Raw genomic sequence first — 24,996 nt, 5'->3', positions numbered from 1 at the left:
AATATTCGTGTGTTTTTAGAAACAATTGTAGGAAGAAAAAAATCTGTATTTTTGAGTATAAATAAAGTGTGTGAATGATTTTCTACTTAACCATTTTTTGTCCGAAATTTCATTTTCTTAGTTTACGCTTAAACGTAGTATGCTTACGTTTAATTATACTTAAATGTAACCCAGACAAAACAAATGATAAGTTGATTACTTGTTAATGGTTTCTATCCAGTGATATCATATCGACAAGTTCAAAAGAAAAAGAAAGCGACGGATTATTGTATACGGTTCGGTCACTCGTTATGGTCCGCGAACGCAGTTTCCAGCGCAAGGAGTCAAAGAAAGAACGATGGATAGAAATTTGTTATTTGATTGAAAGATTGTGTAAATTTATGTGTGAGAAGAATGTCTTCAATTTCTAAAATTGAAGGAAAAGAATGTTCTGATGACAGATTAAATTATTTCGCAGATCAATTAATTCGTACAGTCGATTAATAGATTAAAGGTAGAACAATACCGCTTAGCATAGACGTGTATTTTTGATCGATCAGTCTTGATTTGTCGAAAAACCTGTATGTAGACGCGTGTGTAGGTATCTTTTGAGCAACCTGGACGTGTCAATACCTCGAACTCGAACAAGAGAATAATGGAAGTATCGAATCGGGCCGGGAATAACAAGAGTGCTCGTCCTAAAATGTACCACTTTCAGTCACTCGGTCATTCTTTTCTCCTGTTCTCCTCTCTTTCTCTTTTTCTTTTCTCCTTCTCCGTTCTTTCTCTCCCTTTCTTTCTTTTTTTTCTCTCTTCTTTCAAAATGGAACGCCCGAGACACCCCCTTTGAGCAGGGATTTACTTTCAGCTGCGCGATCGCATTGTCCGTAGCTGGAAACGCTCGGAAGCCTTCAGAAAATGGCGGGCACGCTTGAATTTCACGTGATCGATCGTGTTCCGACATGGTTTATTGGAAAACACGGTATTTCGAGGGCGCAATACCGGCCACAATTCCTGCGATCTCTCTCTCTCTCTCTCTCTCTCTGCCTTAGCTGTTATATGTATTTTCGCGACCTCGTCCGATAATGCGACGAATAACAACGAAATTTGAAAATCATCTCCGATGCAACGGCGGTGGTCTCGAAGCAGTGGTCAATTTAATTGATAATTAATTCTCAGAGAAGAGTTCCTGGAATTTCGAAACCCCGAGGCTACGGAATTTAGGCGGGATTTACGTTTCTATCAGCGAGATGGGCAAAAACCGAAGTTACACAGAGGGGATCAAAAGTCGAAATAAGAGAAATAAATCGTGGGAAATATTTCAGCGCAAGAACTGAGAGACAAACGAGAGAAAGTGAAGAGGAAAGATTTATACGTGATCGAGGACGAGGCGAGAAAGTTGAGGAAATAATTAGAGGGAAAAACGCGGTGACGTCCGAACTGACGATGAGATGTCTGATGAGTGAGAATTGCAAAGATTCAGCAAATAAAAGGCGAAAGATAATGAGCGTGAGGGTTGGGGGAAAGGGGAGGGGGGAAAGAAGAGAGAATATTTGTATAATTTGACGTGAAGAGAGGCCATTGAGAACGAGAGGAAGCACAGCGGAAACAGAAATAATAATAATAATAATAACAATAATAATAATAATAGTAATAATACAGAGAGGCAGGAAAAAAACGGAGGACAGGCATGGAAGTAGAACGAAGAGGTTTAATTTACAGGATTTACAATCGACCGTACTGTGAATTCATCACGTTGAATAAACATAATGAAACTCGAGCTGCGTGCACTTTCAGCAAAACATTACGTATAATTTAATTACAACAATTTCCGTATTCTGTGTACCTTTTACGCGAAAATTAACTCGTCATTATTCTCTATTATTAAAAGAGTTATTGATCCTGAGAAATGAAACAGTTTCTCGAACGCAGCTGCTCCAGACTTCCTCGTGCGTGTAATTAATATACAATATTTAGAATATTTTTAGCGTTACGAAATTACAATGATATGTTGATAATTCAGAAACTAATTAATTAATTAATTTAATTTATTAAATACTAAATATAAAATATACCGTGTATATATATATATATAATACTATAATATAAAATATACCGTATATATATAATTAAATAGTATCTATGCGTAGAATAGAATATACTATTAAATATAGAAACTAATTAATCAATTTATTATTATTATTATTATTATTATTATGTTTTTCGAAAAAAGTGAATCTAAAATACGTAAATGATCAGTCTGCATTTTTCGGGCGCAATTTTTTAAAATCAATTTATATCGTCATTTTTTAATATGGAATTTACGAAAAAGAGTCACATTTTCTACATATATATATATATATATATATATATATATATATATATATATATATATATATATATATATATATATATATATATATATATATATATATATATATATACTTTCCACGTAGATAAATTTAAAGAAATTATAATAGTCAATTATAATTGATAGTAATATATTTAAAAATTTATAGTAATTGATAGCAATTTTCTACATACATTTTCCACGCAGATAAAATTAAAAAAAAGAAATAATTGAAAATTACGATGAATCATTGAGCAACTCGCAATTGTTAAAAAAAAGAGAAGAATTTGGCTGAAAAAATCGGCTGGAGACGTTCGACACTTCATCGAGGAATTACTATCGCGAGGTAATCGGCACGCGCCGCGTCTCGTTTTCTTTTTTTTTTTTTTTTTCCTTTCTCGCCAGTTTAGCCAGTAATAACCAGGATGCTTGGCAGCGTTCGATACACTTCGAGTTGATCTCCCCGGAGCTGATCTTCCATTCAAGCCCGTTCTTACGATATGTATGCCTGGTTTTAGCCCGCGGAGATTGATATTCCTAACATTCGTCGGAACGGCTGGCTTTACGGCAGCTTTCGCGTTGAAAGCTCGCTCGGATGCGGCCGCGCCTTTCCTCTTCTTCGGTCTGCTTGCTCTCCTCTCTCGCGTTTCCAACTCCGCGAGCCTTGCATCTCCCAGTCTCTCTCTTCCCTTTCTGCGTTTTCTTCGATCTCGTTTCATTTTTTCTCCTCTCTCTGGTTTCTCCCTTGCGTCACTGCCGCGAGAACGATCTCCTTCGAAGACTGTTCGTGATACGAGGTAGAACCTCGATTATTATACGAACGGTATTCTAGTGGCGTAATTGCTGGCTATTGTGCCGGGACCCCACGTTGTTTGTAACCACGTTGAATGGTTTGAATGAAATTTAATTAAAAGTTTTATTACGTACATGGACATATATATATATATATATTGACGCAATGGGTGTTTAGTACGAATAAAGTGGAAATTCAAGTGTCGAGAACAATTGTAATTGAAATAATCGAGAGTATAGTTAGTTTTAGGAAACAGTAACTCGATTATGATATTGATCGCGATTTTGCAGTTTTGAATTTTCTACGAATTCACGACGATCGGGTCAGTTTGATCATAGATTAAATGATTCGATTTCTTGAAATTTTATGAAGTTCCATTTTAGTTTTAACCGAGCAGACGACGATGATCCATCGTGTATTTTGTGTTTCGTAGAATTTTCTACTTGGTGAGCAAGTAGAATAGTCTCTGTATGATCGGACAGTTTCACCAAAGATACAGCTCTCCATTCATGGTTAAATTACAACGATGAATATGTTTCAGTGCGTGGCCAAAAATGTTGAGAAAGTAATATAACTTCCTGTATGGTCAGACTCACCTATTTTACTTGTGAAAAAATTTCCAACGCCAAAATCTGGAAAACTAAATTTACCAAAATCTGTCATTACACGCAAAAGAAAAAAATACTTTCTCAGTATAACGTGCTTTCTGCATTGCAGTTATTTATAAAAAAGGTTCCGACATTTCGCCCAAACTGTGAAATTATTGCTGAATGAGCTATAATCTTTTTGTCCGCTCGTGAAACATTTTGAAACTTTGTCGAATGTTAAGAGGATATTTATGTAATTTTATGTTTTCGTTATTTTCATAATTCATTCGATTCAACGAATATATTCAAAACACTATTTCATTTCATAAAATAATTATTCTTATTAATCTTGAGGAGTGACTTTTTTAAAAATCGCGTAATATCTATTATAATCTCGATATGCTCGCAGACGAATATTATAATTTACAAAATAAAAAAATAGCTGTTATAAATTTTTAAAAAAATATGTCTCTCTTATTTATATTTCATCACTCTTCACTCTGAAAAATCACAAAGAAAAGAAACAATCGAACTTTCTGAATATTTTATTTTCAATTAAATTTATGAAATCTTAAAATACGCAACATTCACGATTTATTTATTTATTCTTTTTATTTTTCGAAAAATATGTACAGTGACCTATATTTAAATTTGAAAATAAATTTACAGGTCAGACTAGATCTCTTTTTAAACCGTGCTGTGATTGTAAGTTAAATGTATTGAAAATTTGTGTTGCATTTTCAGATAATCGCGTAAATACTCCATTATGAAAAATGGGGGCGTTAACCTACATTCGAAGCCGAATGATTTTAATTTCTCTAAAAGGATTTCAATGGGGAACCTTTTCGATCCCGGGATACCAAATTTGACGTGGTCCAATATAATAACATTATCGACGCTTCTTTTCCTAATTTCCATTAATTATTTGCCAGCAAATTGAATCATCCGTAAGTGACGTCCGCTTTTATCAATTGCAATCGCTTTAACCCAATAAAATACGGTTCCTTTTAATATGCAAAATCAATTTTCGACGAAGCTTCCATTAATTTCTCATTCATAATTCAATATTTCCGATATTCGTCATTTTCAGATCGCGAGTCACCTCCGTGCAAATTGTTCTTTAGTTTCGTTTAGGAGTAGGGAAATAGAGAATAAATTTGAGGATTCGAACGCTGAATGAATGCGAATTTAAAATAACAAGTATGTAATAAATAACGAAGAGAGAGTGATAAATCATGAAGTGCGGCATTTGTAAAATAAATTTTCATATTGAATTCGTTTCCTTCGTGAAGAAATAAAATAAATATCGTTATAATAAAATTATAATAAAATTAGAATATAATTATAATATAATTAAAATAAAGTTAGAATATAATTAGAATATAATTAGAATATAATTGTAATAAAATTAGAATATAAAGTACAGTACTTGTTACAGACATATAGGAAACAAAGTTTTATGCAGAGCTCCTGTTTCCTCAAACAAGATCGAATAAGATTGAAATTACTGAAATGAAAATAATGATAAATATATTTTTAACGAGTGGTATATTAGTATACGTCACTGGAAGCAGACAACTGTGCGGGACAGTTGAAGAGAAACATCGATACTCTGTGTTCTATATATGAAAGGAACAAATCGACGGTATGTTTCTCTTCTTATTTCTTTGAAATTAATTTACTATTACAGAGGAGACAATCTCTCTGACGCAACTGTTGTTACATCGAAACGTCGTTTCCGGGGGAAATATTTTTATCCCGAAGTAAAATGCTTGGAACATCTGAGACACTGTATAGGGAAAAGTAAACTTGGAATGACTTCACAGCATTTAATATCTCTGTTTAATGTATAGATTAATTGAGAAATAAGTTAACGTTCTTTGTTGTACAGTAATTGAATATAATTTGTCGAATTTAAAAACTCAAATACACTATTACTCGTTTCATTATATTGCAGAATATTGAATCCTATTTTATAATTCAAGAACTTGTTGTCAGACGTTGAATAGAATAATATTTCATATTCTGTGTTTGACTGAAAGATGAATAGGATGGAACTCTATTCAGAGCAGAAATTGAAATTTGTATAATAAGTGTCCAATGATTTCCCTCTCTATTAGCGATTTTTCGTTCATGTGCGATAATAGAAGTTCAGATTCAACTAACCAGCGCCTCATTTAATCGATCATCGGCTGACATTTAATTCCAATGAATAGAATCCACGTATGTGTATTCAGCAAATTACTTTCTCGAAAATGTTTCTAACTCGATGACCATGGCCAATTTTCTACTGTGAGCTTACACATTTAACAAGAAAATTGGCAGAGTATGGAATAGTAATACTATTAAGAGCGTAATACAAAAATTGCGAAATGCAGATCGTATTTAAAACTACCGGATCCATAGAATGTTTAATTAATTTCAATTAATGTTTAATTGAAGTTTAATTAATGTATAATTCAGTTAAGTCACACTAATACGAGTATCGGTAGAAACCAAACTCGCGTAGATCGTGTTTGAAAAGTATTCTCTTTTCAATTCCTTGCGCTGGCAACTGGTTTGCGGACCATAACGAGCGACCGAGCCGTATACGATAATTCGTCGCTTTCTTTCCCTTTTGAACTCGTCGGTACGATACCACTGGATAGAAATTATTAAGCAATAAACTTATCATTTTCGTTTTACCTGGGTTACATTTAAAAACTGAGAGAATGTTGCAATTTGGGACAGAAAGTTCTCTCACGCGCGTGGCATGTCGGTTAAAACTGGCTGTTCGCCAATTTTTGCCTCAACGACGAGCAACTTTTCGAGTATTTTTATCAGCGTTAAACGAACACGCGCGCGTGGTTTGACTCGGGATGATCAGGATGGGTGGCGTGGGTGTCCCTGGGTTGCAGTGGAGCGTGTGTATCGGAGGATGAGCGGCGGAACGATGGAAGGTATCGCAATGCCTGGAATGTTTAATACCGGGCGCAACGACACCGGCACCGAGGAGAAATGGCCGACTTCAGCCACGGAATAAATCTCGTGGAATCATACCTGCCTGACGCCATTTCTTGTCTGGCGAGAACGCCCGCTCTGAAAATTTTTCAGGGTGCCAGTCGAGCGAAAACGCTTATTGCGCTCCGATGCAAGGATATCCCACCCACCCACTTTGTTCTCTCTCACCCTCATCCTCACCTCACTGGCGTTTTAAGAGTCTGTGATTCCTTCTTCCTGCTGTTTCACTCCTGCGAGATTGCACGAAATTTCTCCGCTTCAGCCGGATTCTGTTCTCGCGAAATTAAATAATTCGCGTAATTGTGGAAGTGGAAGTGGAATGGATCACAGTTTATGGAACATCAGTCGTATTTTTCGTAGTCACGATGGCTGAATGAACTTTGTCGTACATTTCTCTGGAAAATTAACGTATTGGTGTTTAATTAAGGATTAGTTGAAAATTTCAATGTTGCTGTAAGATGAATAAGTTGAATAATTATAGAGAAAATGCAAATACTGGAGCACTCCTTTCCCTTCGGATTTTCGTACAAATAAATGAAAATATTGATTTCTAATTACTATTAATATACGATTAAATTATTCATTTGCTCGAAGGAGTTTTAACCGTTTCCACAATTTTATACCGTATCATGTTTTTCGTTTTATATTTTATATTATATTTTGTTGTTCAAATGACGATTTAAATGACGATTGAAACTATATATATATATATATACTTTAACTAAATATATACTTTGCCTACTTAAATATTTTCAACTACTTAACTAATTTATTCACAAATATACCTGCTCAAATTTTGAAACGCCCTTTATCTTACGAAACCGTATACTTGTCTGACAAAATATTGCTCTTCAATTACGACTGATTGAAATTCCAAATTTCTGATTAAGATTCCACATCATATCGTATCATATATATATATAATAAATGATTTACTTACAATTAGTCGAATCACGACCGCTCAGGATTTTTCGCTCGGCCAAATGAGGGTGTGTCGCAGCCGGATGGACAGCGAAACACGCGGGATTTGAGCCACGTGTTGGCATGGAATATAACCAACGCAACGAGGCCGTCGTCCTGGTACGCCTGATGTTTGCCAGGAACGTTTAATTGCGGCCGCCGCAAGTGGACTTCACGACGTGGAACGTTCGTTAGAATTTCATTAGAGTAAGTTCGGGACGTGGCGGAGTGATTCGCTTTGAAAGGACCGTCTCTTGCACGTAGACACGTAGACATCTCCTCCTCGTGTTTGCCACCTGTTCGCCGTCATTTTCCACCGTGAATCTCTCTGCGTGGTTCGCGCGCGCCAAAACTGACCAAAACTGTGTGTGTGTGTGCATTCACCAACAGAAAGAAGACAGAACAGGACTGTGCAACCGTGTCATACTTCTTAACGTTGTAATTATTTTTCTAACGTAGAGTGGCTCTTGCTGTTGCCCCATTAGACACGTTATTCAGTAGAGAGTTTTGAGGCAAAACGATTGCAATTAATGTGATTGAAATTGTAATCAAGGATTACAATGAGACGATCTCTCTTTATGATTATGATCGTGTCATTAGTTAACTGCGCATATTTTGTAGAAACTACACTGTTTTCCAACGTGCTCGAATCTAGCCAACTTAATTTCATCAGAATTTGTCGCGAATATTCAGAAGATAGTCCCATCGATTGTAATTAAAAATCTTGTCCTTGATCTTATTGCTATTGGCACGGAACTTTCGTATAATTTGATTCTTCATTCTTCATATTACAATGTTCCATTGATTCTTACAGCAGAGATATTTGAAACCAGAGAATTATAATTAATTTTAGTAAATTAATATTCGACAACACGGATTATTTTCTTCTTTATTAATATTTAGTTTACATTGAATCCTAGATAATCACGCCCAGTTTGAAAAAATAGTTCACTGCAAATCGTAAAAGGAAAATCAAATTGATTTTACAAATTACTAACTGCCGGCTACAAGGTTCCAAAAAACTGATCAAGGTTACTGATTTATTTTCAACAGTGATCAACAATTACTACGATTTCATTTAATAGTTGATTACAGAAATAACAGCAGACTAATTGATAGCATTTTATTGTTAATTCAAAGCCTCGCAGACATTTTGCTATCTACATTATTTTTTTTTTTTTATTTTGACAAGTGGCGCTGGTACATCGCTCGCGAAATGTTTTCAAATTCGGAGATATCTAAAAACATCAAAGCCTTCAGACTGTGTAAAATATTGCACATTGTGTTTGCAACACATGAGAAAATAAAGTTGGAAATTCCGATTGGATTCAGCGGGCAGGAAGGAATTTCAATGTTTTTGAATATGTATGTATTTATGTACTATTGATCGAAAACTTTCCGATAGCCAGTGGAAGTTCACTCGTATTTTTACGCAAGATATTTTTCTAGCTTAATGCTAATCGGCATATTTAACAAACCATCTAAAATGCGAGTGTTACTCTGGATACGTGTCATAACAGATTTATAATAGATTTGCGAAAGGATGAAATATGTATTACCACATATTCTATCTTTTGTAGAGAAACAATTTTAAAATTCAATTCATTCTTTTTTATTTGTCACATTTTTCACTTAGACAGATAATGTAGATTGGAAATATTAGAAATATTGCATCACTTAGATAAATAATTTAATAATTAGAAATATTATAGGAAGGAACTTTGGTAATTAAATTGGAATTTGTGACGTGGTTAATTAAAAATTATATACATCAGAAGTTACATTATATTTTGAAATTACACTGAGAGCAGTAGAACTTTGCTCGACCATTCAGCATAACTGAGATGCTTCTTCTAAACTTTCACGTGAGAAATAAACAAAAAAATGAACAGACACTTTGGATGAAAACGATTCGTACTTAATTACACATAAAAAAAAAAGTATTTATTCCACAAAATGTTACAAATGTACAATGTTAATACACGATACGACATCTCAAAACTATGTTAAAAATATCCCCCAACAAAATCGATAGAAGCAAAACAAATCAACGAAATAAATAAACAAGTAATATCGATAGAAACAATTACATCCGTTGTTCGTTCAAAGGATAAACTTGTGGCTTGTAATCTATGTAATTCGTCGCGTTGCAAGATACCCTGGTTACTTGATCAATGACGCTGGTGGTATACTTGGCTCGTCGTGGTGGTCCCCCGCTGACAAATACGCCGATCGGCTTCTTTTCCATTTTCTTTCTCGTTCGTTCGTCGTACGGGTCGCCGGAATACAATGGAAATTTGTCGAAGCAGCCCGAGTGATTTCCACCGGGTTTCTTTGGGAATGGCACGTAAAACGCGGCGGGGCCTATCATTCTAGGCGCGCGATCGATCGGCCGTTTGTAAGTAGGTGCGAGATCCTTGTCCACGTAGGGATTTGGCGGGAAATAATCGAGCGACGTGCTCGCGTTGAGAAATCGAGCTGCTGGCGCTGTTTTCGCACAGAATTAAAGTAATTAATTAGTCAATTCAAGAGATGAAATGAAGTGAAATAATTGTGTAAATAAAATAGGGCAAATGTATATATTATATGTCCATAAATTGTATGTAGCATATATATATATATATATATATATATATATATATATATATATCAATATTAGGAGTAGTCACAAGTAATATCGTTTTTTTTGATAGTGTGCAAAATTTTATTTTATTTAAGAGTTAATATAGTTCCAATCTACGATATAATTTAACAATAAGCACAGTAAATGTCAATATATTTGGCTAAAATATATGTAGGTTACGTTAAATTGTTGTCGCTAGGTGGCAATGTTTGTTAAATTTGAAAAAAAGTGACATTAATAGAAAATACACATGATGATGAAATAAAATAAAATAAAATGATAATGAATAATAATATAAATAGAATAAAATAATAATATAAATATATATAATATATGTATAAAATAATATTATAAATATATATATAATATGTATAAAATATATATTATATACAACATAAATTTTGTATAATACATATTGTCAACTATAAAAATACATATAGATAATATTATCATTTGTGGGATCATTTGCATATAAAATGCACATATAATAAAATAGTATATACTAGTATATACTAAATAAAAATATATAAATAAATATATATAATAGTATATACTAGTATATACTAAACAAAAATATATAAAGTACTAATACTCGACTATTGATATTTTCAGAAAAATCTGAATTTCCACATGACCTCGTCTAGTCTATACAATTGATATAGAAAAAATAAAATGATCAACATACGGTGTGATTTAAATATAATTACAAAACTTAGTTCGTGAATTCAAATAAAGATCCGGCGTAACATGCCAGTTGGAAAATGCTCGAATTGGTAGATTCATTGCTCGCACAGAAATCCTCGCTGTACTCTCCTCAGAGCGTTGATGAAATTTCGCATAAAACGTACGAATGCCCCCTTTGGCGAGCGTTCAAAGTATCCAGTACCCAGGTGTATTCTAAATTTTTGCATTTGCTTGTGCTTCGCCCCGGCTTCTTGCGTCTCGTGTTTTTTTCTTCTTCTTCTTCTTCTTTTCTTTGTTCATTATCCGTCTCTGGCGGAGCGGTAGACACGACACACAATATTGCCGGTGCAAGAAAGTAATATAAAGAGGCGGCGATAAACGCGGAAGAAGATTGGGGAGAGTCACGCTTCCGTTTTTCCTTCTCTCTCTCTCTCTCTCTCGAATTTTGTTTCCCCAGGCCGACGCGACTAATTACATTTTTGTCGTAAGGATGGCAAGAAAATGAAACGATCCTCTGCTTAGACATTCTCTCTCTCTCTCTCTCTCTTTCTCGCTCTGTCTCTCTTTTTCTCTTTGGCACGAGCTTTCAAACTTCAGTCTGCAGGCTAATTTAAAAGGGAGGAACGGAGGCGTACTTAAAAAAGAAACAGAAAAAAAAAAAAGGAAATGAAAGGAAAGGAAAAAAAAAAGAAGATGCGGAATTAACTAAACCTGGGTGGTTTTACATTGGCTTAACTATTATTAGCCGGGCAGGATTAATTATGTACGGCCACTTTGTAACGTGTCGCCGTGAATAAAGATGCCCTCGGCTTCTTGCGAGCCGCTCCTTTTTAGAGCTCCGGCTACTTGGCGAATCTTGTAACGCTGAGGAGGAAGCCACGCCGGGGAAATAGTTTTGTTTGAAAGTAGCTTGAAGTGAGCGTAAAAAAAAAAAAAGAAAACGCGGGTGTAGGAGAGACGTAAAGGGATAGGATGAAGAGAAAGAATCTTGTTTCCATTTTGTTTCGAGTAGGTTAATTTTCGAAGGAGAATTTCTGGTGGAGGTCTGCAGCTGACTTTCTACACTTTGAAATCATCGATATAAATTGTCAATTATGTGGTTCTATTCACTATACAATTAAACTAATTTACAAATTTAATTTAACAGTCGGATCTTTTGGTGATACTGTGTGTTGTGTCGATAATTTGCAAAATTAAACGAAGAAATTGAAACGGAGGTTTGTGTAATGTTGTAATTCTAACAGGTTCAACTTTATAAGAAAAATACATTCTATTCTCGAGAGAGTTTCGTTATTGCTGTTCTATTTTTCTCGAAGCAGATAGCATTCGAGCATGAGTTACATTAAAAAGGAATTAATTTTCACGACGGACATAAAAAAAAAAAGGGTGGCGAGAAAGAAAGAAAGGCAAAAAAAAAATAATTTTCTTTGTGATGTTCGCGGAAAATTATCCAGAACATTTTATACTTCCTGGAATTCTTGAACGTCTCGTTGAAAAAAACTGTTTTAAAACGCATGAAGTTGAAAGCTATTCCACGAACGGAATTATCGCCAATTCGCCGTATAGAATTCCATAGAAAATATCAACAGAGTGAGAAAAATATTCCACTGATGCCGCAATTACGTCCATTCAATCTTCTTCCATTCAGTTCGCCCGTAAAAAAAAAAATACACGAACGAGCACACTCGTGCTAATGCAACAAATGTTTAACGTAGAAATAAATAATCGTATCTACAGAAACATGTGATCGACAATTATCACGTGTAGAGTTGTTAATTTTTCAAAATTGCTCCGTGAAATTCAAAATCTGTTGATTGTTGCGTTGCAATTGGAATTAATTGGAATTCAGGCAGCCAAGCTTCCAATTTTATTACAAATGAACAAAGTGCGTTGAAGATCCACGTTACCTGCGTGTTTCCTCGGTGGATCGTAAGGATCGTGGTTGTGCGAGGGGAAGGGGCTCAGACAGATGTCGGCGTATCCTGGACCACCGCGTGGATTCGGTTTGATCTTCACGTTCGGAAGTTCAGGCGTCCGTGTCCCTCGCCTGCGTTCCTTCAACGCAGCAGGTTCGAAATAAGTGACCTTCTCGAAGCATCCGTAGTAGTCGCCAGGCGTCGAATGCTTCTTCGCGGGAGACGGCGGCAGCAGAACTCCGCCGATCTTCGCCTTTTCGCGTTCCAGCTGCGAAACGGTGCACGTATCAGCTTCGCCTCTTTAGCTATCGCCGCTCAGAGCTGCAAAAGTAGGTTCGTTCCATTTCTTTCCCTTTTTTTTTTTTGGTTTCTTTTCATATTTGAGACTAGGTTTTTAGTAGGTTGGATTCTTCGAATTGGAAGACAAAAAGAATTGTCTCGTTTAATTTTCGTTATTTTGAAATAACTCCGAGTCCCGATTCGAGTTGGAGCTGCAAATAATCGGCTCGTTTGATCCTCTCTGCATTCACAGACAATTTTAACATCTTGCGCTAGTAACTGGCACACGGACCATAACGAGTGACCAAACCGAAATAATTCGTCTTCTATTTGAATTCATCGGCACATCGCTGGATCGAAATTACTAAGAAGCAACAAACTTATTATTCGTTTTTGCCTAAGTTACGTTTCAATATACTTAAAAGCTAAGAGAATATTGAAATTTTTGGGCCAAATATTCTCGACGTGCGTCATTCCAGGTCAAGAGGAACTTAAAACAATTCTGCTATTTTACCAGACCATACGTACGTTAAAAATTGGCAAGCCCAAAGTTCAGAACGTTTCGCAATTGCAAAAGCGAAATTGTCAGTTAGCGAACAAACGGCACATTGATAAACAATGCCTAAATAAATAAATTCGGGGCAATTATATTACCCGTTCTTTCGCTTCGAAGCGCCACGGCTCGTGCAGTGCCTCCCCGTAGAAAATTCGTGCGAATTTCTCCTCGAACAGATCGCCCGATGGCCCCGCGAGCATTTGACGTTCCCTTTCGACAGCGTCGCGAGACTTCACCGGAGTTCCTCGATACCTGTCAAAGGGCGCCGGTGACGGGTCGTGGAAATACCCTTCGGGAACGTAAAACACAAGTGAGCGCCAGAGAGTAGAGAAACTTCTGACCGCCATTGACGAGGCACGCTCTACCAATTCTGTCGAGATCCGTTTTTCCAAATTGTTTGCCCATACGTTCCATCGTTGCGTTCAACTTGCCACTTGAACCTTTTTTTTTATCTGAAATTTCACGGGGCCTTGGCACACGCGAATCCTGGTTACCTCGGTTATTGGTTATCTCGATTAATCGAGATCGATCGTCGACTGTCCAGGAGGAACCAGTTCGTCGATAATTCGTCTTTCGACAGTTCTCTTTGGAGACGAATTTCGTTTTGGACTACGACGTCCAGTGACTTTGATTGTTCTACCGCAATTTTGTTTCATTCCTGAATGCTCCAACGCTGGAAGCGCCGATTTTTCACCGACATTCTTCTCTCTTTCAGTTTCTCCCGCAAGCAAGTGAACTTTTCGCCATTCAAAATCGGAAAATTTCGCCAGCGAGCAATTCCCTTGGAAATTTCAAATTTCGCTTACCCCATAAACGTTTCAACGTCCGTTTAATCATAGTTTTCCGCTTGGAAATCTATGACCTATTTCGGAAATATTTTAAAAACCTCTCCAAAGAAAGGAAGTTCTGAAATTATGTCGGCTTTGCTCGATTTTTGCGAAAAGTGATTCGATGTAATGGATTCAGCACTTTTTTCTCTCATAGTGAATATTTCATTCGTCGTCAAATGTTAGATTTATGGAGCCACTGGACTCTGGAAAGTTTCAAAATTTAAATCGTTGTCCTTTTTTTTTGTCATCGATCAAGACCTACAAAAGAGGACAAGATTCTATTCCACAAAGTGTACGTGCATAAATAAATTAAACGAATGAGTTGAACAAATATCTAAAATTTAAGGTCACTAACCGAAACCACTAATAGGCTTTTTACAAATTCAATTGATTGAAATAAATTACCATTAATCGTGCATAATATTCCTGTAATGTGTATCTCTTTCAACGAAGAATGATTTACAAATTCAATTCAATTATGTTCCTCATCATGGGCAGTTGATATTAGCAGAGATGAAAATTATATTGACAGAGCTTTCATTTTATTTGAGGTGCTATATATTTTATGTAATATTTGAAATGCTATATATTTTATGTATTTTCTGTGCTTCCAGATATTATTTACTGATAGTAAGAAACATTATGCATAAAAAAAAATATTGCACGTTGCACCTAAGTTTAATTCAATCACGGTTCTTTTTAAAACGTTTCAGAAAACATTCTATATTAATTCTATATTAATATTCTATATTTATTTCGAGTTATATTTACCCTATCGAGTTATGTTTATTCTACTAAACTCGAGTCATATTTAATTAACCCCTTTAAAGGTTTAATTCGTATTTGTCAAACAGACATTTCGGGATGTTTAAAATATAATTAATTTGTTTAGAAACTGACACGCTGCATAAACATGAGTGCATAGACACCTAATCTCTTATATGCTCCTTATTGAAATTAATTTTACACCCTTAAAGCATTAGTGAAACTTAGAAGAAATTTTATTAGTATATCAATAATAAATAAATTACATTTTAAATAACAGTAAAATTAATAAATATTATAAATAATAATATATTAATATATTAAATAATATATTATTTAATATAATATATTAAATATTAACATATTAAATAATAATATATTATTAATAATAATATTATATAATATTTAATTACATATTATTGTTAAAAAAAAGTGTATAACACACATTAGTTCATATTAGTTCATTAACAAGAAATATCATGTTTCACTTTAAGATGAAATTTTTTTCACTGAAACAAGTACTACAATACCTTCTTCGATCCGACAGCGCAATCGCGCAGCGGAGGTCGAATCGACGTTGCTCTTTATCCGATTGTCACGTGGCTTTGCAAGTGGACAAGTCGTAAAACTTTTGATTACAGCGGACATATTTTCTCCTCTTTTTTTCTCTACTCTTTTTTTTCTTTTTTTTTTTTTTTTTGTTTGTTTCACGGATCAGAGCCGTACCAACCGGTAAGGAAGGTAACTGCTCGTGCTCCTAATGAAATTATTGTCCGGCTGGTTTATGAGCGCACGCACATTATTTCGAACGAAACAACGACCGCACTTGAGCACCGTTGCTCCGAAACGGAAATAAACGTACAGGCGACCGAAGTGGATCGTAAACATTCTATTCGCGTATGCGTCGATCTGTTTTTCGCGGAATTTGAAAAAAAAAAAAAAACAGCGTGCAAACGTGTTCTCGCTTGCCTTCCAACCATTTTCTCTATTTTTCTCGATTATTTTTGCCGTCGCAGTTTGTTTCCTTACATCATTTTTGCGACACGAACGTTTCATTCGTACATTCCTCGAACAGAGAACAACGTCGATCGTTTTAAATAAACGTTCCACGTCGAGTTTCGCTTGTAATTTTAATAACATAATGAACATTATTGTTGCGAGGGATAATCTGCTCTGCAGATAATTCCCAAATAATATTCGTTGCACGTTTCAACGAGAGCGATTCGTTTCCAATTATTCTTGAAATTATTTTAAATTTGATGCTCGTGCATCGATATTATTTACGATTTATCGTCACTGCGTGAAGGAATTTCTGATCGAATTGTCGAATTCAACGGAAACGAGCAAGCGCAAGTTTGTTTGTAATATTCCTGTTATTCTGAAAATTATTGAAACGACAATATTTTTGTATACTGTATAATTTAACGAGTACTGTTCTCGATGAAGTTGAATGAATTTTATAAAACTGTTTGCGCAGTGTATTAGTATTGTTGGAATACTTGTGACTGCTCGAACTTTTTAAACAAACAGAACAGCGCCAACAAATGACGCTTATTATAACATCATTGTAAATATATATTCGTCATATACAATACGGACGGGACGAGAGAGGATTTATTTGAAATATTTCTATCATTCGAGGCGGTAAGTGTATAAATTACACAGAGCACATCAAGCCACGCGCTATTTGCGCTAGAATAATTTATGAAGCTAGCGAAATGTAAATTATTCCAACCACTCAGGAAACACAATGGCGCATGTGTCTCTCTTGTAATGAAATTCTCAGCGCGAAGTGGACGATAATTTTAACGCAAACGATTGCTAACGCGCGCAACGACGGGACGGGGATCAAATATAGAAGTAGAACGCTCTCGTTGCCTCTCGTTGTATCAAAATCCTCCTTCTCGATAATTTCGCCGGCCAATTAACATCGAGTGACGCGATATTGTGAAATATCGACAAAGATATCGTTTCAGACAAAACTGAAAAGTCATACGATCGAAATTCCTCCCTGTGTTTCTCAATATTCTACATTTGAAAATTTAGACTAGGGAGATTCGACTCGGAGAATTGAATAAAAATCAGATCAAGCTACTTTTCACTTTCTCAGCTTCGTGAACTTTTTCTGAAAATTCGGGAAATTAAACTGGAATTAAAGCTATCGTGCCGACAGCATCGCAATTTTCCACGCAGTGAACTGTCTTTCTCAATTCTCTGGATTTTGAAAATTCACGAAGTTTGACTCACTAGAGAAATTAAGTCAGACCAAGCTTTTCACTGTCTCAGCTATGTGAATTTGAAAATTTAAGAAATTAAACTGCTTAAGTTGAATCGACAGCGTCGCAATTCCGATTTTTCACACAGATTTCTAAATCTAAAAGTCGACTGAATTCGAAGCTTCACTCAGAAAATTGTACAACGAAAAAGTTCACCAAATTTGGCAAAATTATTTTTCGAGGAATGAGTCGCAAATAACGCGAACAAACGAGAACGGAAGGAAAATCCGAGCCGAGCGTCTTTTCTGAATTAAATTTCCGCGTCGCGGGCGTGTGTAATACTTTTATTCATTGGATGAAGAGAGGGTGAAGGTTTCAGTTGACGATGCCGTCGTTGTTTGAGATTCATTTAATTAATTGCTCCGCTAATGAAATTTTTTTATTGCGGCCGCGAGATAGCCACGTATTATGATTAAAGTCGCTTCCGGCCGTTTACAGGGTTGAACAAAAATGTTTTTGTTCCCGGGTTAAGCTCACGGTTGCTCGGCGGAACTTTAAGCTTTCTTAGGAAACTGTTGTTCCCTAGGAGAGGGGGAAACGGTTGCACGAGAACCACCGAAGTTGCTTAAGTAACTAGAGAAAATTCCACGTTCTAATGCAGCTGGAATTTGGCACAGGGTTAATTCCGAGTATCAGGCCGAGTCGTCGCCGGCGGCTAACTATTCTCGAAATTCTTTTTTCAAACGAAAGTCCGCGACTAATCAAGTAATTAGCATCTCTTGGGCAGATTTGAAATTTGGAGAAATTTTGCCGCTATTCTCAGAGAATATTACAAGGTCGTTGCAAGCGATTGAGAAATTATTATTATACGAAACTTTAAAACAAAGACTGAGAGAATTGAGAAAGCCATTAACCTTTAATTAAAAAAAAAAGTTACGAATTATTCCTAAGGCTACTAAGATAAATCCGTAGTTTCGTTATTATTATCACGACGGTCAACATTTGAAAGAGATAATTTTCGAAACGTAAATGGAAAAGTTGTGTTTGAACTTAAGTTTAAAATTGGTATTTTTCTTATATCTCGATGCTTTATTAAAAAAAGGATAAGATACTTTTCAGCCACCGTTTGTACGTTTTATAGACGACAGAAACATCACTTCCAGTAACCAGTAACCAATATAAATTTTAATAATATTAACATTATTCAGACTTCGTGTCGATTACTCGAAAGGCACAGATCTGTTCAAACAAGTCACAAGTGCGACTATGTTCAGATAACTGGCTACGAAAATAAATTATTCTCTCCCATGCTGTTTCTCTTTGGCCAGGCGTTTGATCACTGTGAAGATTCCCTTTTGGATAACAGCAAACAGAGATAAAATCGAGGAATAAAATATTCCTTAACCGGAGGTGGTGGGGAAGGGTTCACCTGTCAAGGTTCATCGTTTCCGCGACTTCCGTCTTAAAGGAAACGACAGAGTGGCCGGGGCGACCTGTTCCATTTGCAAATTAAACGACCACCGTCCGTTGATTTCAATCCGTGAAACCCAATCTTAGCTTGCCCATTGTATCCGGAACTTAAGCCCGGTAACTAGGCGTTTAATCTTAATCGATCTCTCGGAAACGCGGGTGCACAGGGTGTCGAGGAAATAGGCGATCGAACAGTTCTTGAGAAAGCTGTCTTTGAGAAAGGAGAAGAATCGTGTGATTCCTTCTACGATCCTTTGAAATAATTGAAATCTTTGGATTCAATTTCAGATCGAAGTTTAATTGTGTTGTTGTACATTATACTTGTTCTTGTGCTACATTACACTTATATTTTGCGATCATGTATTACATTTATACTTGTTTACTACTGTATACTTATATTTGTAATGTAGATTCAAAAACTCTTCTTCTTACGCCCCTTCGATTTAAATACTTGGATTCAAGTTTAGATTGAAATTACACATGTACTGTTGTACACTTATATTATAGGTTATACTACTTGTATTCTAGGTTCGAAAATTCTTCTCACTACGCTCCTCTGATTTAAATTCTTGGATTCAAGTTTAGATTGAAATTTAATTGTACTATTATACATTACACTTGTATTATAGGTTATACTACTTGTATTGCAGATTCGAAAATTCTTCTCACTACGCTCCTCTGATTTAAATTCTTGGATTCAAATTTAGATTGAAATTTAATTGTACTATTATACATTACACTTGTATACTTATATTATAGGTTATACTACTTGTACTGTAAGTTCGAAAATTCTTCTCACTACGCTCCTCTGATTTATATTCTTGGATTCAAGTTTAGATTGAAATTTAATTGTACTATTAAACATTACACTTGTACACTTATATTATAGGTTATACTACTTGTATTTTAGGTTCGAAAATTCTTCTCACTACGCTCCTCTGATTTAAATTCTTGGATTCAAGTTTAGATTGAAATTTAATTGTACTATTATACATTACACTTATGCTTGTACTATTATACACTTATAATTACTATAAGATCGAAAACTTCTTTCTACGCTTTCGATTTGAATCCTTGGATTCAAATTTAGATTGAAGTTATACCATTACACTTATATCTTTTATATCATATCATATAATACATTACATTTATACTTATACGTTCATTATCATAATTGAAAGTTAAATGGTAACATTCTTGATAAATGTGAAAATACAGCAATCTTCGAAAATCTTAGTCGATGCTTGCAAGAGGAACAGCTTTTTCAAACGTTTCCCTGCTACAATCTCTAACAATCGAAAAAGTTTTCAGGTAAGGAGAACAAAGTTTCGGCCACTAGCTATTTCCTCGACACCCCGTAGACACCCGTGTCGTTTTCATCCTTAACCTCGCCTCTCTCGCCACTCCATTCAGCAGAGATCGTCTCTTATATTCCGCTTCCTTTTTCCGACACCTTCTTTCCCTGGATCTCTCGCCAACTATGCTCTCATCTTCCGCCATCCAGCGATCTTCGAGTTCTCTCTCTCTCGCTCTCTCTCTCACTCACTCACTCACACTGTCTTCCGTTAGTCTCCTTAAAGCTGGTCGTCGTTCCCTTTCGCCTGGTCTTATCTTAATGGTCCGGCCGGGCAATCGAAAGTTTAGTTATTATCGCGGCCGTTGTCGCTCCGGTTCCGCGGAGCCGACTTCTCAATCCTCCCCCCTCCCCCGCCCTTCCGCCCCCCCCCAGATCACGCGGAAAATATGGCGACCGATAGGGCCGAAGGAAATTGCCGAAAAGGGAAAGTCGTATCGTCGCGTCGCCTCCTACGAGGATAATGCAGTCGCCTTTCTCGAGGTCGCTTCCGCGAACTTTATCGCGAAGCCGCGATCGCGCGATAAAGCCACCGATGCGACGGTTTCAAGAAATCGGCGGAAGGGGGGGGAGGGTTCATTTCGCAGCCAGTGTGAATGCGAATCTCGCGAAAAAGGAGCAAGAGCGAAGAAGATGGGCAGAGAGAGGATTCGGCGAAGATTAATGCGTTAACGAGAGTTTCGGGTCATCCTCTTTATCCTTATCCGGGTTGGTGGGAGGGGAGGTGGCTATACCGGAAGATAGGTAATTTAAAAATCCCGCGCGAACGCGGAGATACTGTTTTCTCTGCCCCGATATCCACCTCATTTTTTACACGTTTCCTCTTGGTTCTTTTTCCATTCTCTTTCTCCCATTTCTTTTCTTTTTTTTTTCTTTTTTGGTCTCTTTGTAGACTTATTATAACGCCAGCCGCGAGTAATCTCTTCCGCGACCTGATTCTTGCCACGAGCATTAACGAGAAAATCAATTCTCGGTGTAAAAAGTCTCGCACGACCGCAGGATTCGTCTGCGTGGACTATTTTGTGGTGTGTTTGTTAGGATTAGATTGCGGATTTTCGTGCGCTCGCGGGAAGTTTGAAAGCACAGAATTGCAAACGGCCGTGCTCGATGAAAACAGTTTTCTATCCAAGTTCTGTCTTTTTTTAAAATTGTGTTTTAATAATTATGTCTAACAGCGTCTAGTAATTATTATTGGATGATTGAAATATGGATGGACTTTTGTGAATAAGTGGTAATTTCACTTCGGACATTCGTGCTTGATTAACATCAGTCTGAAGCAGAGAATTTCCATTAGAGAAATGCTCAAGTGAAAAGAAAATTTTAAAGTACAATAGAACACGTAAAGTTTCATTTGTACATTTTTACGAAGAATCGTTTAAATCTCTGAAAATACATTGTTTTACATCTATGAAAATTATCAATTGATCATTTCGATTACTCTTATGTTAAAAATGTACTTTATTTTATGACAAATTAATATTCATTGTGAATCTTAAATGTTCAATTATCCCATTGAATATTGAGAATCAGTGATCTAATGTATTGCGATTGTTTAAATAATTTAGTGACTCATGTCAAATATATACTACATACCTACTCGCATAAATATTAAATGCAAAGTTACATGTTTTTATTCTGTGTTAGAAGTATTATACATATATACTCACACCTATTATGTATGTTTATACTTGCATTGCATATTTGTTTAAACTTTAAAATGTAATATAATACATTTTATTATATTGGTGTATTATATTTTATATTTTATATTGGTATATTATATTTTATATTTTATATTTTATATTTTATATTTTATATTGTATTTATGTTAGATTATATTACACATTATATTCATAAAAGATATGTTTATTCTTAACACGTTCATACGTTATATATTTATTTTAAACTTCAGGATATAAGTATAATAAAAGTATAATAAAATATGAAATATAATATAATATAAATATGGTCTAATATAAAATATAATATAATATAAATATAAATATAATATAATATATTTCATTATGTTTTATTATATTATATTACACAGTATATTTTTATAATTTCTACTTTTATATTACATTACACAGTATATTTTTATCATTTTATAATTTCTCACAAGTGTCCGAATTACTTTCGCCAGTAATTGTGCCTCGTCGAATCAGCTTACTCTTCGCGGAAAGATCATCGCGCTTCCACGAACACGCATGCCCCTGCGAACAATTACGCGAGTTCAAGTCAAAAGCGTGCACTATCTAGTTTTACGTGTGTAAATCATGCGCAAGCAGGTAAACCGTCTCAGCAAACAACGCGGTAATGAAATGTTACCAACCCGCGAATGGATGTTTGGCAACATCAACTCATTAAGAACGATTCGTTACCGTGAAGAGGCTACGTTTTCTTGCCTGTTCGAGCTGACTGAAGCCGAGGCTGGAACACGAAGAACGAACGAAACTGTCGCCAAGTAGCGTGGATCCTGTGTTCACTGTTTGCAAATCAGAGGAGGAAGTTCTTGAAAGCTATCACCGACATTTAAGTTTTCTTCAGAGGGAACGTGATTGTCCTTTGAAAACATTTGTTACAGTTGTAACGTTGTGTGTGTGTGTGTGTGAAACATATAATTTTAAAATCTTCAAATTTGTTTCGAGATTAAATAACACTTTGTGGAACAAAGAATTCGCGAACTGCATTTAATTGTATTATAAAACTGTGGATTTCTGCATGATGCATGTATGAAAAATTACAAAGACTAAATATAACTTGAAGGGATTGTCCAAAGTACAGTGTTTTCATAACATTCGGATGCCTACGTAAAATAACTTTCCACCAATGTTCTACTTCTTCAAATCATTGTACATTCTTAAAGATATGAAAATCCGCATTTTCTAAAAATCCGCAGAATTATCAATAAAATATCAATTTGAAAATTTTTATCATCTGAATAAAATACGATCGGAAATATCCAAATGAAAATTGTCTCGATCATTCAAACGAAGCTAGATTCGAATCATACTCAAAACGTTCCCATTATATTCTTCGTGTATTCAATAATAACGAATTTTCACACAAAATTGTAAGAAATTGTACATAAAAATCATCTAATTTGTTCAATTTATACAAACGTAGCTAGTTGTTCGAGTAGGATTAGATATGTTTCAATTATTCTTTTGCCTGGTCAGCTTGAATTCCAATTATTAAAGGTAATGTCATTCTTTTTCATTTTATTTAAAAGTTAATAGAGTTTTAATCTACAATATAATTTCACAAGCACACTAAATGTCAATATATATTTAACTAGGACGTAGGTTATGTCATAATTATAATTATCTTCACCATGATGACAGTGTTTATTAAATTTGAAGGAAACGACATATACATATATGTACAAAACATACTCTCATCGTGCTCATTCTTTGTCCATCTTAATATACCAGTGTTAATATCAGCAGGAACTGATTTACACCGTGCAGAATTTACGTCGGCAGCATGGAACGTGTGAAACGTGCGCGGCTGGTCAAACGGAAGTCACTCTTCATCGCGGACGAACACGATCGCGCGCGTAAAATCACGCGTCTGGCCGGGACCCGTTTATTTTCGTCTGCTCGTTTCTGCGATTACGCGCCCGCGCAATAACTCCTCGTCGCCGGACAGTCACCGGGCGCGGATTCGCTGAATTTAATTAAATCCGCCGCGGAGACGTAATTCTCTAATTTAGCGAAAAACTGGCCGAAAATCCTCTCGCCCGTAACGAACGACCCTCAGATTTTCACCTAATAAAAGCCGGGGACTCGTTCGATTCCGGTCTGCCCGAGTTGATCCGCTTAATAATTGCGAGAACATCTGTTATAACGTAACGGGATCGTTACCACGAATTGTATGCACGTGTTTATTTCGAATTTCAGAGGAGTGATTCGGTAAACAGTGTGTTCGTCACTGTCTTTCAAATTTATGTCATTACGGTGTCATACGAAATTACGTCGTTCGAATAAGAATTTTCGGCAGAAACTGAAATGGCGCTGCAACATTTCGAAATCTCATTCGTTCGTTGCAGTCAGATGAAATTATTACAATTACGCTGATGAAATTTAAAACTTTCACGTGGTTACGAACACAATTTTTTTTAAATTAATTATTCAGCGCTAATTGTAACGTTTGAAAACCAATCAAACAGCAGCGTATAATTCCTCTTCAGGTATTTAATACACATTTTATTCTGTTTAGCGAAATACGACAGCCGAGGAATTAGAATCCCACTTTTTGCTTTCTATTTTCTTCTTCTCTCCCTTTTTTTTTTTCTCTGTTTTCTGCGAATTCAGACAGTGAAGTTGCGTTACGATGATACATGGACAACCGCTGGTATGCGTCCAGAGATTCCAGCCGCGACACAGTAACTCCGTGCCATCGTGATGCGGAATTATGACGGAAGGCCGTTCCCTTTTTGCTTCTCGGCCGCCGCAGAACGGCGGAGAAGTGGAAAGAGTCTAGCTGAAACGAAATTATGGGGCTAAAAGTTACGCAAATGCGGATTCTCCGCTCATTTGAAATCATCGTTGATTTTATATTCATTTCACTGCTTTCTTCAACGCTGATCCTTCAGTTTATTCGCACAATTAACTCGTTTCATGATACGATGT

At 35.8% G+C, this 24,996-nt stretch overlaps 1 protein-coding gene across 1 annotated transcript; it reads right to left on the bottom strand.

Moving 5' to 3' along the window:
• Positions 1-9,755: 9,755 nt before the first annotated feature.
• On the bottom strand, positions 9,756-14,141 carry LOC122535804 (UPF0602 protein C4orf47 homolog). Its single transcript, XM_043667639.1, has 4 exons — positions 14,093-14,141; positions 13,826-14,016; positions 12,884-13,160; positions 9,756-10,156 (listed from the first exon to the last, which is right to left on the bottom strand). The coding sequence occupies exons 1-4, from the start codon at positions 14,139-14,141 to the stop codon at positions 9,756-9,758; spliced, it is 918 nt and encodes a 305-aa protein (XP_043523574.1).
• Positions 14,142-24,996: the final 10,855 nt, after the last annotated feature.

Source organism: Frieseomelitta varia, unplaced genomic scaffold (assembly GCF_011392965.1).
Source record: "Frieseomelitta varia isolate USP_RPSP 00005682 unplaced genomic scaffold, Fvar_1.2 scaffold_153, whole genome shotgun sequence".
Lineage (NCBI taxonomy): Eukaryota > Metazoa > Arthropoda > Insecta > Hymenoptera > Apidae > Frieseomelitta > Frieseomelitta varia.
This window is presented reverse-complemented; position numbering and strand designations above follow the sequence as displayed.